The sequence below is a fragment of the Gasterosteus aculeatus genome, chromosome 12, assembly GCF_964276395.1.
Source record: "Gasterosteus aculeatus chromosome 12, fGasAcu3.hap1.1, whole genome shotgun sequence".
NCBI classification, from domain to species: domain Eukaryota; kingdom Metazoa; phylum Chordata; class Actinopteri; order Perciformes; family Gasterosteidae; genus Gasterosteus; species Gasterosteus aculeatus.
Window position 1 is genome coordinate 241,231 of NC_135700.1, and position 14,493 is coordinate 255,723.

Here is a 14,493-nt window from a genome sequence, read left to right on the forward strand (position 1 = left end):
TAAAATGACTAAATGTGACTAAAACTAATATGCATTTTTCGTCTGAAGACTAAGACTAAATCAAAAATAGCTGCCAAAATGACCACTGATTGGTCAAACGGTTTCCCATGCTGCAACCTCCAAGCCTTCCCACTTACAGTCAGACACTAGGCTGTAGGGAGGCAGTGAGAACAAAAAAATACAGACAAAAAGTAATGGAAATGATTTGGTCAACTACAAGCTTAATGCTAGAAGAAGAAAATGTGTGTGATTTGTAGGCCTCACTGTACTTGGGGTTTCATGAAATAGCCATCCAGGAATTAGAATTATTCTGACATCATTGACAGCAGCAGCAGCGTTTTAACCTCTCACCATCATGGACAGTCAGGGAAACGTTTTGTAATCAAGATCTTTCAAGTAAAAAAATGAGTTGTATTCCTTTGTATCATATCATTTGTATTGTATAATTAATCAAATGTAGACAGTATCAGTGTAGCCGAGATAGCGCTACCCGCGGGTTCTGGGTCAAATTCACACACACTTGGAGTTTGCTGGCTTATTTATTTTATTTAGTTTGCACCAGTTTCGCCGGTCCTCCCGTTGGCCCCGAGTGTCCCGCCGAAAGTCCCTCGACGAGTCCTGCTTTTTATCGGGAGATAATCAAGCAGATTGTTCATCAGCTGCGCTCCCTAACTATCTCCCGGCACCTGAACCGCTCCCCCCGCTGACCCCCCCTGCAGCTGAGCTCACCACAATCAGCATTACACCTATGATGTCATCAACAAGAACGAGGAGTCCACGGGCATTTTGGAGGCGAGATGTTGTATTGACCAGCGTGCTGTGTTTCATTGCTCCTCGGGAGCCACAGAGGCAGTAGCCATTGTGAGTAACATGATTGTCAGTGTGGGAGCTGTCCTGTAGGGCAGTGAGCACAGAGCATCACCCAGCTGCCAGGTTTACTTGAGTCACTTTTAATAGGCCGGAAAAACTTGAAGTAAGAATAGAGAAATAGGAAAGAATGTCTAATATGTGACTGGCTCAGCTTATTCTTTTTTCAATACTGTGTCTGTTGGATTTTTTTCTTAATGACTCCCATCAGAAATGAAACGCCCCCTTTCACGTTGTTCCAGAGACTAATGGCGCGTTTCCACCTAGCGGTACGGGTCGGGTCGGTACCCTTTTATTTGTGTCTCCACTGCTAAAAGTTGAGAATGGTACCAAAAGTCAGAACCGTACCGTACCACTTTCTGGGTACCCTTCCGTTGGGGTACCTGGCACAGTTATCACTACTTTCTGGAATACACCACGCCTATCAAGTAAGGGTACTGTCAAATCATGGTTAACAGACCCGACCCGTACCGATCCGAGCCGTACCGTTCCATACCGCTCGGTGGGAACGCGCCATTATTATAACCGCAAGGTTGGTGCTTCGAGTCCCGGCTGCCCCATGTCTCAAGTGTCCCTGAGCAAGACACCTAACCCCTAATTGCTCCTCGGGCAAAAATGAAAAAAGCCATGGGTTTAAAGTGTAATGTAAGTCGTGTCACGGCGTCACGGCACGACTGTCTTATTTTGTAATTTTCTGCTTCTTGTCTCCCTGGGTAGCTTCACTTCCTGCCTTGTCCTGTCATCGTCTGTGATTGTCTGATGGTTTCCACCTGTGTCCACCTGCACCTCCCTAGTGTATTTAAGCTGTGTGTGTCTCCTGTCACTTGTCGCGTCATTGTCAATCGTCCTGCCTGCCTTCCCCCCCCCCCCCGTTCCTGTGTGTGTTTTTGCTCGTTGGCCTTTGCTTTGCCCTTTTGACTATTAAAGTCGTTTTGCTTTAAAACTCTGCATTTGAGTCCTGCCTTTCCACGCATCCCTGACAAGTCGCTTTGGATAAAAGCGTCAGCTAAATGACCTGTAATTCAATTTCTTTTTCTCCTGGTGCAAATTGCAGCTTGGCCCATCTGTTCCGAATTCTCACGTGACAACTCACCCAGTGTATAGAGATTGGCTTGCAGGTCCAGGACACACTGAAGTTTGTTCTTACCGGGGCTCAGACTCTCCTCCCACGTGGTTTCCTGGCAAACAGCAGCTCTAAGGGAGAAAATCCTGTGGGAACCTGGATTCCTGGGGAACCTCCCGTACTGCAAACAACTTACAATCAAGCCATTTATCCCAATTACATTCATGGTCGTGAATGAATTGTCTTATTTGGCCTTTCCACCAGCTCGTCAATCTGAACAGATTCAACCCCCAGTAATTTGTGAAAGTTCCTTCAGTGTACGTGACATGAACAAGGTGCCCTGAGAGTGTCATCAGAATCTCTTTCGGGACTCTTGACTGGGGAGGTTTACCAGCTGACATTACAGGCAGGACGCACAACAGTGGCTGGCTAGTAAAATCAGGCTATTTTTCGGTACACAGTTTTATCACTACCCATGTGGCCAGCCATTGGGTTATAGTGACGGGTGACGAACCCTCTGTGGGTCGGGAGAAGTGCCGGGTCCGGCCGGTCCCGAGGGATCAGGAAACCTCCGGGGGAGGGCTAGTGACCGCGAGGCCGGCAGGGGACGACTGTTTTTTCAACCACAAAGGAAGACAAAGTTTGAGTTGCTGTGCTGCACTCTAGAGGGGAGGAAGAGGGGCAGAGTACTTCTGAACACAGCAAAGGTTTTCTCAATGGCTGGGTGTGGAAAGTCTGTGCCCAATATGCATCGGTATGGTTGGACCTAACGTCGATGATAGCGTCTCGTTGATCCGGGCTGTAGAGTAACACAATAAGACTTTACAAACGGCTAACGTGAACGACTTTATATAAACCGACTACTTTAATCTTCCCAGAGAACCAGCCTCTTACTGTTTGGTGGGCTCTTTCAGTCGTCTTTACCGTTATATCAGCAATTTCCTGCTGCTTTCTGATGATTCAAGCTCGTTAGCGGAAAAACTGAGTGGACAAAGGTGATTTGGTTCTTCAGTGTCAATTTTATCGGTCAAAAAGCAAAAGGTGAAAGCAGTGATTACAGTCTCCCCTGGTCAAACATGCATTATTTATCTTACATGTCATGCCACTTTTACATTACATGTCATTTAGCTGACACTTTTTATCCAAAGTGCCTTTTTTTTTTTAAACCCATAGGTTGACATTTTTAACCTAAAAGGGAATGTAATTCACAGACAAACGTATACACAGAAAAGTGTACGACAATAGACTAGAGAAACTACGCTGTAGAAAAAATCAAGGGGGTTCAACTTAAAAACATAAGTTCAATTGCTAGCTTACACTTTCGATGTAGAGTGTAATTGGATTTACAATTTGTACAACTCATTTGTTGTTTAATTTAGCTATGGATTGCTCACATGACTACATGTTTATTCAAGTTTAAAAGAAACATAACTCGTTATCATGTTCAAAATGTCTTTAGGGTCTGCATCCGTTAGCCCGGCTAAATGAATGAGTATGCGTTCCCTCCACATAGGTTAAGGCACCACGTGCACCGTGTTACTCAGCGTTAGCCAAAGGTAGGTCGCTAACTAGCGTTAGCTGCAAACATTTTAGCCACAACACAAGTAGTCCATAAACTGACCATAGCCCCCACATAAGGTTGTATTTGAAGGTTTTGTGTGTTTTGTACGCAAATGTGTTGTGGCACCAGTGAGCTGCCTCCACAGAAAATGTAGAGCTGCTAAACAAGCCTGTCTCCTGGATAGCCTGGTTAAGGGCCTAACAGACGCATACATGAGGGCCCAACACTGTTACACTACTTATAGCATACTATACGATACCACCCTCATTTATATTATATCATACTAAACCACCATCTACTATAGTGCTTAATGTTATGTTTTACTTCACTGCCTTGACTCTACTATTGTATTTATCCACTGCTCAACACACTAAACTACAAAAATATGTTGTAGTAATTTGAATACTTACTCCGGTTGTATAGTAATTAGATTGCTTAGCACATTAGGGGCTACGAGATGGACCCCTATGCTCCCACCACATGACGAGGATCTCGCTCGTCCCTGTCCTCAGCCCACCATCATGAAACCGTATCCACCCGTTTGTCCTGTATTACCTGTGTTGCATAGAGGGCAGGGTGTGTAGTCAGGATGGGACTAATAAACCATGGCAAAAGTGGATTTAACGGTACATTCTGAATATTGGCACGTCTCATCTTAGGCCCAAAGTTGAAATGTTTCTTTTCACTGGTATTTTTGTGTACTTCAGGACACTTTCAGGAGTGAGGACATCCTACATTCACAAAGTCTCACGGCAAACTCATCACACCTGGCCCTCATTTCCCCATCTAATGCGCACTTGTTACCTGGATCCACAGATGAAGAACGTCTTGCCAACAACAACCACCTCAAGGTAAAATCCTTTTTTAGGTGTAATCTGACAGTTATGTTATGTATGCACCGTCAAAAAATGATCTCATCTTGTATTTCAATATGCGAGTGTCCCTTGGGACGTTTGACTGTGTGTGTGTGTGTGTAGTTCTCCATCCCAGAGGTGAATGAAGAGAAGTTCTGGGACACAGATGAGACTAAGCCGAGCCCATCAGGACAGATGGCCACTAAAAGGACACGCTTCAACTCAGCCAGTGAGTGTCGTACACTTTTCTCTCAATAGGACAATGAACCATCAACTCGAGTGTGAGCAGGAGGAGACTGCTGAAAGAGAGGCGGTGATGGAAAAATGGCTCTAATATGTTTACCGTCTTCAGGGAGTTTTGAGGCCAGGGAGTAATGTCCTTCTTCAACCAGGAAGCCGCGCCGCTAATGGGAAATGTGATCCTAATTGTTAGAAATGCATGCACTTATAGTTCCAACAGTGTGAGATTGGAATAAATGGATGTCTGTGTATATTTATCATGATACAAGTACAACAACAGGAAACCCCTCTTCACTGCAATCCACTCCAATACATCACTTCACTTAACAACCAGAGTTGGAAGAAATTGTTTTTATCACTGCATGGACAAAAGTATCCGGTACAAAATGTCAGCGGCGCCACATTTGTGCAGGCATAACATAAAAATGTAATAACAGCACAACAGGCATAACGTAAAACAATTAATAATAGGTGAACAGTCGGTAGCAGGACGTATTGCAACGCAACAGCTCCAAAGCGTGAGCAGCGGCGGCCGTGGCTCACTTTGACTGACGGCGTCCATGTGGCTGTGAGTATGAATGTTAGTTACTAATGGGCAGGTGGCATAGTGTGGGATGTACATAGTGATGGGGAGCTCTTAGAAAAGAGATATTCAATACAGTCCATTTACCACTGTGGATGGGATGTGTTGTTGCATTAACCAGCAGCGATAGTGTGTTTTCACCTTGAGAGTCATCATGACAAAGCAACTGCCTCAGAGGCGGTTTAAGGTAACTGTCGGTGTGTGCAGAGGAGGCAGTAGGAAGTGGAAAAGAGCTCATTGGTTGTGTCTGGTGTGATCCCAATATCTGCCAACAGAGTTTCTGTGTCCTTGTAGTAGTTCCAGGAGTGCAGGGACAGATTCACAAGGTGGAACACCAGCATAACTGTTGCAGCTGCTAACTAAACTGTTTTCAGTCCTATAATAAAGAACAGGATCTACTGGGATCAACGTGATGTTCATCCTGAGGACACTGTGTATCAGCAGGTGTTCATCCTTACTGGATTGGGGATCTGGACAGCATCATCATGAAGACCCCAGAGCTGTACACTATTCATCCTCATGGGAATGGAGGTTTATATGGAAACAGGAAGTCTCTGTCCCAGCAGCTGGAGTTTCCTCATTCCACTACACAAGTATTTCAAAGAATTATGATTTTGTTTAAAGAAAATGCATGAAAGAACACACGTGCTGACCACAAATAAATATGCACCAGGGGCGTTTCTAGGATTCAAAAGGGGGAAGTTGGGAACAGTATTTCTGCTTGCGTAGCTTGCGGCAATTTTTTTTAGGGCCGTGGATCCTTATTTCAGACAGTTCATAGGTTCAATCAGAACGAGTGTGACTTTGATCTGTAGTGCTTGCATTTAGTATATGATAACACTAGAAACAGAGTTTCAGCGTCATGGTGAAATTTGAAAACACAAATATGAACTTTGACTTGACATGAAAATATCATGAAATACTCCAGTTTAGGCTGCTTCCTTGGAGTAGCCTCGGCCTTGCCTATGCTTATACAGTTGTGCTCATAAGTTTAATAAAGTTCGATAATAAATGGTTTCACCCAACCACTAACCATGAGTGTGAGAAAAGTGTTTGTGTTATCATTCATATTTTCTGAAAATGGCCCAGAAATCATACGTCCTGCCAGGGTATGTAAACGTATGAGCTCAACTGTTCATTTCTACCACGGGAGAATAAGCAAAAAGAAACTTGTTTCCTTCTAGACCTGTAGACCACTAACCTCCCTCACACCGGCACCTTCAGCTCAGTCTCCTGCTTCTGGGCCGAGCTGCCACCTCCTTTTCTTATATTCATGTGCTCAATGAATTGTATGATATACTGGTACAACAGCATTATGATGGAAACCACATAACTTTTTTTTCACTTGCATTAACAACAACATTCTATAGGGAATTATATTTTTGCGAGATATATCATTGCAAAAATTAGAGCGATGTTGATCGTTATTTCTTGTATTTTGAATAGTGCCAAATTATTTGGGGGGGCTTCGGCCCCCTTAAATAGGGCTGACTACACCACTGATTAGCACATGCTATGAATAAGAGAAGGAAAGCAAGAATGAAATTATAACTAATGCAGAAAATAAATGCCTATAACCGACACAAATGAATTTAATTCAACAAAAGCGGCTTTATTCTCTTTGGTGTAGACCATAACCACACGCGTCTGACACACTTGGTGATGTCTGATGTTTAAGAAAGTTAGACAGACCATCACACACCAGTTACATTAGTACTTCATAGCGCTACCAAATGAGTGTGTTCATTTTGAAATGTACACTGCTAAAGCACAGTGCATGACACCATCAGGTCCAGGAGGTGTATCCGCAGACCCTTCTGGGATTCTTTTTGCTCACTTGTTACATGTTCTTCAAACAGTGGCTATTTTATCAAATGAAGCCGTCACTATTGCAGCTGAGAAAAACCGACTAGAAGCAGTGTCCATCATATGAAGTCCATATTAATCAAGCCATGGCTGAGTCAGTCTGATCAGTTTGAGAACAGCAGCCCAGAGGCTCTCTCTCTCACTCAGGACCATCTGTGATTTCCATCCCTGATTTCTACACTGGTGTGTTGGTAGCAGAACAAATGTCAAAATATCGCTGCCTCCCGGCAGTAAATGAAATTGTGATTGTGATTGTTTCATACTCCTCCTCTCTCTGTTCAGCATCCCTCCCGCTCCCTCAGCTCTGCCCAGCTAGTACACTCCTGCAGTAACACGCAAGCCTTCATTATCTGCAATGTTGTGCTGATGAAGGGCCATGGCAAGGTAGGCGCCCTCCCCACCAACACAACTCTCGAGTTTTCTATCATATTATGAGCAAGTGTTCTCAAACGTTAATAAATAAATATATTTATTTCATGTTATTCATTTCTATTGGTAATGATTTGTATGCAAATAGTGCTTTTTGTTTTATTTATTTTCTACATTGTATGTTGTTGATAGCGTTTTGCTCCATCATCATCTGTTCTTTACACAAACCTTTTTCCTACGTTCCAACTCTTGTTCTGGCCTTTACTTCTGGTATCAAGCACATCGTAGAATTGGAGAAATTTGGAGAAAATGTGAAACTGCTCCAACTTTTATATTCATGATTCCAAGTATGATCGTTATTATATTTGTATTGATGTGACTCAATGCTAATGCTATTGATTATATTTCTGCTGCTGTTTCCAGGGTCTGGGCTTCAGTATAGTGGGTGGGAAGGACAGTATGTATGGACCAATGGGGATCTACGTCAAGACCATTTCCCCTGGTGGCTCAGCAGCTGCTGATGGAAGGCTGCAGGAGGGTGAGGGACAACGTTCTGCCCATAAAGCACACACACTTAGGACAGCGGGGACATGGGATGGTGGTGCTTCTCAGCCTCTTGTTTCAGTTTTAAAACACCTACAACTTACAAGACCTATGGTGATTTGATCATCATGGAATAGAAAACTATTTGAATCTCACTTCTCTCTCTGTGTCCCTGTAGCAAGCAGTAGACACAAACAGTGTAACTGAATATAGAAAATACACAAAATGCTGGTTAAAAGGTAACCTGATGATCATGAGAGTGTCAGGAAAGCTACAGATGAAGTTTTAGATCTGCTCATAATCGACGGTGTCACAGGGGCAGAGCGGGTGCGCCAGGAACCGCAAGGTTGGCGGTTTGAGCCCTGGCTGCTCCATGTCCTATGAGCAAGACAACTAACCCTAATTGCTCCCTGGGCAAAAATGTAAAAGCCATGGGTTAAAAATGCAATGTAAGTCGCTTTGGATAAAAGCGTCAGTTAAAGGATCTGTAATGTAACAATTTAATGATGCAATGATGTGGTCATTACAAAGAGAAATGATGGTTACTCTTTTACATAAGCGTTACTGAGACACCAGTTACTGGGTAGACTTAATGCTCTCAGGTCCACTGTTTTTGTGCCTGAACAGGTGATGAGATCCTGGAGCTGAATGGAGAGTCACTACATGGCCTGACTCACGATGAGGCCCTTCACAAGTTCAAAGTAAGGCTACTACAATTTAACACTACTGTTTTCTTTTATGTGCTCAAAATAATCACAGGTGCACAACATTGATCTACTAGACCCAATGTATTTATCTAAAAATGAGTACACAAGCTCTAATAAAAGGGAGATATCAATCAGCCAGTAGTTAGACCAAACACGTATTGATGAGCTCATTTGGGGAGTTTTACCCTTAAACATTTTTGCTGTAAAGGGGATTTGTAGTTTTTGCACTATAATCCAATTTTAATTTACTGCAATCACCAAACTAATTGCTTGAAAGTAAACCTTGTATAAATGCATGTGCATGTGCACAGAAGGCTCCTGTACACATTTTAGTCGAGGTTCCAGAACAAAATATCCAACTTTGTACTAAATCTACAAATAGTTACTACATTTTTAGGGAAACATGATAGCAGTTGGTTGAGGTTTCCTGGTGCTGTTACATTATGCCGACATATTAATCTATAGGGCAGAGGTCTTCAACGGGGGGTCTGCGAGGTACTGCAACCAATTTTTTGGGTTTCTTTATTGTCTTTAAATACACATTAACATGAATCCAACATATTGTAGCGAACAGATACATTGATGAAGACGTTATCTTTCAGTCCCACAGCAGCTCTCAAGCTGCTCCCCGGTTCATTCATCATGCTGATACGACATCACATGCACCAGCCAATCAGATCCATTCATGCTAACGTCTAAAGAGCGCCAAGCTCAAAAATAAAAGATGGCGGACCAAACTCCGTAGGGGGTCCCTGCTCCATCTCAAAATCAGTATGGAGGAACTTGGCCTGAAAGACGTTGAAGACCCACCCAGCAGAGGTGCAAGTCAAGCAGGACTCATCAGTGAAAACCACTGTGTGGGCTGTGCAGGACCTCTACAATTAAACATTACACATGCTAATATACAGTATCTATGAAATATGATGCATTGATTAAATAAATACTAAAATAGGTATTTGACAGTCCCTCCAGCTCCACCAGTTGCAACATTAAAATGCTCAGCGACTCCATGCATAAGTGATTCTCCAGTCATTGCTCGTTCCCATTGGATCCTTTTCTACATAAGAACCTAGTTAGCTGATTAAAAAGAGCCCACTTAATAATAATAATCATAATCATAATCACTACCAGCACTCTATTCCATTTTTCATGACGGGGGGGGGGGGTTAATAGTGGGCCAGAGATCCTCAGCCTGCCAACTTTTGTATTGAGCATTGACTTTCAATATTCTTTGTACAGCAAATCAAAAAGGGGCTGCTGACTCTGGTGGTGAGGACAGGCCTGCGTCTGGGGGCCCTATGTGGTCAATCGCAGGTAGCTCAGCTATGCAGGTCACGCTCCCTCAGCTCCACCACAAGCATGGCCAGCGCTGTCGCTGACATGGGAGAATACAACTGCCTGAACAACACACGGAGTGTACCGGGTCAGCCCGCCAAGCCCAGGGACCGCGTCATGATGTTGATCATCCTGCAGAAAGGTCAGAAACAAAAGACATCTCAACAAACCCGTGTTGTTCTTCTTCCCACTGTTCCAACATCACCAGTGCTCGTCTGGGGGAAGTAAACCCTTAATTCTGAATGGTGTAAAGAAAATGTGAAAGTATGCTGCTTCTATACGCAGTTTCCCCAGCTGTCACTTTGTCCTTGTGCGAATGTTACTGAATTAGCCAGCTGAACAACTCAATGCCTTTGCTGTGCCACTGACTGATTGCTGACAGTGGCAGTTAATTAGGTAGTAACCTTATCCAGGGTTTTTCAACCTTTTTTGAGTTACCGTACAATTTTTTTCCACGGCACACCAACAACAAAACATGTGTCACCCACGCCTCACCTCATGATCCCATGTGTGGCGGGAGTGCGCGACTAGAGACTGAAATGCGTGACTGTCACACTCAATGAGCCCTGAGCAATTGTGGATCACGTGCCTAAGAGGACAACATAAAACCGTTAGCTAGCTAAAACAGACATTAGACATTATTACAGACAATAAAACATATTGTGGCAACCCGAGGGGAGGGAGGCCAGCTTCCTGCATAAAATAGGCAGCTCGGAGGCAGGAAGTGCAAAACAAAAAGGATCCTTTAAATATTAAGGTCAAAATACAGGATCCTGGGCCAAATTCTAGCAGAAGTAGCTCTCCAGCTCTGGGCTAGTGACTCCCGTCTATTCCACAGCTCCTTCGCCCTGGGAGGGGTAGAGCAGAGGGCTGAAGCCTAGTTTATGCTTCTGCGTTTTCAGCGAGACGCCTTGCGTGTCTTTTCACACCTCCTGTCGACCCTTTTTTCTAGGCTTGCTTTAAAAGCGACGCAGCCTCCCGCAACGCACAAGGCTGTGATTGGTCTGCCAACTACGTCCTTTACGGAGTCTCACATTTCCGTTTTTATAGCACAATACGGCCGTTATTAAAACAAGAATGTTTACGAGAGAACGGATCAGATTGAAGAACTTTTGTCGGAAGAAATGCGTAAATATGAGCGCTTGTACAAGCCGTCATTGGCGGACTATGAGGACGCCGGATGGCCTCTGATTCATGGAGGGAGATCTCCACAAACGAGGGAACAAAGTCGTGGAGGAAAATATGGGACAAATGTGTCCTTGATGAAAAGCAGCAGTGTGGATGCACGGGGCAATAAAGTCTATGATCAATAAATAAACCCACCAACAACTTCCACACACAAAGACGTGACTCTCTAGGTCGTCTTCAACAAAACACGTGACTCCACCTGTTGTTCTGGAGGTGAATCGCTCTGCAACACACGCAGGACTTTACAACCAGGAAAACGGGTGTGTCGACACGACGATGCGTAAAGACGCAGAAGCATGCGTCAACCTTGGGTCCTGTGGTTACCTCGTCTCTGCTACCGGGCTCCTCTGGCTCCCTTGATGTATCCTCCCCCTCTAATTACCTCATGGCCTGCAGGTGTGACTAATGCATCATTCCCATTGGCTGCAGCACCTGCACAGGATAATATATCCCCGTTATTACCTCCCCCAAGCGGAGCTTGGAGATCCGCCTCCTGTGCTTGGTTCCTCCCCTGGTTCACCACAATACACAAAACATATCACTAACTAATAAAAACAAGGCAAATATAAACTAAGACAACGAACATCCAAAATAATAAAGCTACCCACCAAACAACCATGGTTCTCAGCAGGAAACCGATGGATTGCCTACTCCAGGTAGGGAATGTGCCCTTACCCCAAGTGAAGGAGTTCAAGTACCTCGGGGTCTTGTTCACGAGTGAGGGGAAGATGGAGTGTGAGTTTGGGTGGAGAATCGGAGCAGCGGGGGCGGTGTTGCACTCGCTTTACCGCACCGTTGTGACGAAAAGAGAGCTGAGCCGGAAGGCAAAGCTCTCGATCTACCGGTCAGTCTTGGTTCCTACCCTCACCTATGGTCATGAAGGATGGGTCATGACCCAAAGAACTAGGTCACGGGTACAAGCGGCCGAAATGGGTTTCCTCAGGAGAGTGGCTGGCGTCTCCCTTAGGGATCGGGTGAGAAGCTCAGCCATTCGCGAGGAGCTCGGAGTAGAGCCGCTGCTCCTTTGCGTCGAAAGGAGCCAGTTGAGGTGGTTTGGGCATCTGGTGAGGATGCCGCCTGGGCGCCTCCCTAGGGAGGTGTTTCAGGCACGGCCAGCTGGGAAGAGGCCCCGGGGAAGACCCAGGACTAGGTGGAGAGATTATATCTCTGCACTGGCCTGGGAACGCCTTGGGATCCCCCAGTCAGAGCTGGTAGATGTGGGAAAGGGAAGTTTGGGGTCCCCTGCTGGAGCGGTTGCCCCCGCGACCCGACCCCGGATAAGCAGTTGAAAACGGATGGATGGATGGACAAAACAGCCAGAGAAAATCTCTCATATCTTTAGCCTTTAATCTTTAGGCTAGCACAAATTTGTATTTGTCATACTGTACAAAACAATGTGCATTAGATGTAATCCTATTTTAAGTAGTTTTAATCTCTTTTTTTATTTCCTCTTGGATATTTCTACTTGGTCTGATCGTTTTAATTATTGATAAGAATGGAATGCTCACAATCATAATTACTGTATTTACTTTTTTAAGTGGTGGTGGGTTGATCTTTGTGTTTGAAAAGCCTAGAAATCCCAATGGTTTGCAACTTGTATTGTACTTATATGTGTATATTGCCACATCTTCGGGCACTTTAGGCCACACTCAAGCACATGGTGATTATTGCAATACCTACTGCCACCCATTGGCATGGAGTATTTCATTACTTTAGCCAGCCAATATATTGCAGCTCTGACACTCAACAATTGCAAAATATGTTCTTTTGGACTTTTTTAAAGTGAAATTGGACATTTTCTCAACACACCTAACCAAATCAATGACCTAACCATAAAATGATGATTTAGTTCAGCTATAATCGCTATAAGTGAAAACAGAAAAGTTATCTGTTGTCTCAGCTTTGGCCCTTGGCTTTGGCAGAACCCCACTGAAGACCTTTATTTTTCTCCTCTCATTGCATTGTGGTTAAAGATTTGCTCATATAATCGGGAAGTTAGAAAGTCTCTTGTGAATCAATGTTGTATTTTCTGTTTATTTCTTGGAAAAGGAAAAGAAATCCACAACAGCTGTACATGGACAGGCAGTGGCAGGCTTCTTCTTGATGTTTGAGAGCAACACAGATATATTTATACATTTATAGGGTTAACACCTTGGTTTTGTTGTGCTAAAGGCATGAAGACAGGCAACGAGGTCACAGTCTGGGGGGTGGGGGGGTATTGCACAAAAGTAGAATAAAGAAAATAAAATGCAGGATAACTGAAAAGGCGCCGCTTGACTTGTGTGATCGGCTCATCGCGGCTTAATCGGTTGCATGTCAGGATGAGAAGGAGGAGCTAAGTCAATCCAGATGTGCACAGCTGGCCTCAGTGTATGTTCACGGCTTTCTTAAGTAGACCACGTTGTCCATCCCAGATTTACCGATGCAGAAATGGAGAAGACACGTGCGGCATATTTTTAACCCACTGAGCAGCAACTAATTATGGAAACTTATGAGTGAGTGACGCATATAATATGCAAAAAAAGAAAAAAAACGCAGCTGTAATTAAACAGAGAGAAAAGCCTGGCGGACAATCGCAGACCGACTGAATGCGGAAGGATATAAAAATATCAACATACTAGGGTAGTTCTCTATAAGCTGTGTCAAATAACCTAATTGAGTGTGGCCTGCGAAGCGGGCGTTATGGTGGGGGGCGGCGTTACGGCCCAGCCAAAAAGCTCCATTGGAATGAACGGAGCTCCAAAAAAAAAAAAAGCCCCAGCGCCAAACCAATAGGATCTTTTAGGTACAGTGTGTTGTCCTGCGAGCACCAAACTCTCAGTTTGTGATTCGGGTTTTCCGTAGCACAGCTCAGTCTTTGCAAAGGTTCTCACACTCCTCACAATGGTAGAGTTGCATGTTGTTGTAAAGTAGTAACATTTGTTCCATTTATAGACACAACTATAGGCTCTGGTAACTTGTCATGGCCACAGTTATTATTGTTTTAACATTTTACAGAGTAAATGATTGATTGTTGGATAAAGAAAGCCTTTTTTAGTTCACCTCTAAAATTATCTGTTGTGGTATGTTGATGTACAAAAGTTTCTTTTTTTAAAATTAAGCCTTTAATTATAGGCAGCATGAATGAATCATATCACAAGAAACGTTAATATGTGAATGTGTAATTTCCCAGAAGATGCAGGTGGTCTTGGTATTGGACTGTGCTGTGTTCCATCCAGTGACGGATACCCAGGGATCTACATCCTCACCCTCTCTCCAGGGTCTGTGGCTCACATGGACGGGAGACTTCGGTAAGCATACTTTACTACTGTACAAAC

The 14,493-nt window shown here is 44.1% G+C and overlaps 1 protein-coding gene across 7 annotated transcripts in view; it reads left to right on the plus strand.

Annotated features, from left to right (window-relative positions):
* il16 (interleukin 16) overlaps positions 1 to 14,493 on the plus strand; it is a 48,698-nt gene that overhangs the window by 13,083 nt on the left and 21,122 nt on the right. For 5 of the 7 annotated variants that reach the window (XM_078085325.1, XM_078085328.1, XM_078085327.1 and 2 more), the window contains 8 exons: positions 4,199 to 4,342; positions 4,469 to 4,574; positions 5,610 to 5,761; positions 7,317 to 7,418; positions 7,827 to 7,941; positions 8,574 to 8,647; positions 9,893 to 10,130; positions 14,349 to 14,466. In XM_078085325.1, the coding sequence (XP_077941451.1) occupies positions 4,199 to 4,342; positions 4,469 to 4,574; positions 5,610 to 5,761; positions 7,317 to 7,418; positions 7,827 to 7,941; positions 8,574 to 8,647; positions 9,893 to 10,130; positions 14,349 to 14,466 (1,049 nt within the window). The remainder of the gene's footprint in view (positions 1 to 4,198; positions 4,343 to 4,468; positions 4,575 to 5,609; positions 5,762 to 7,316; positions 7,419 to 7,826; positions 7,942 to 8,573; positions 8,648 to 9,892; positions 10,131 to 14,348; positions 14,467 to 14,493) is intronic. The other 2 variants (XM_078085330.1, XM_078085329.1) reach the window with 2 other exon arrangements.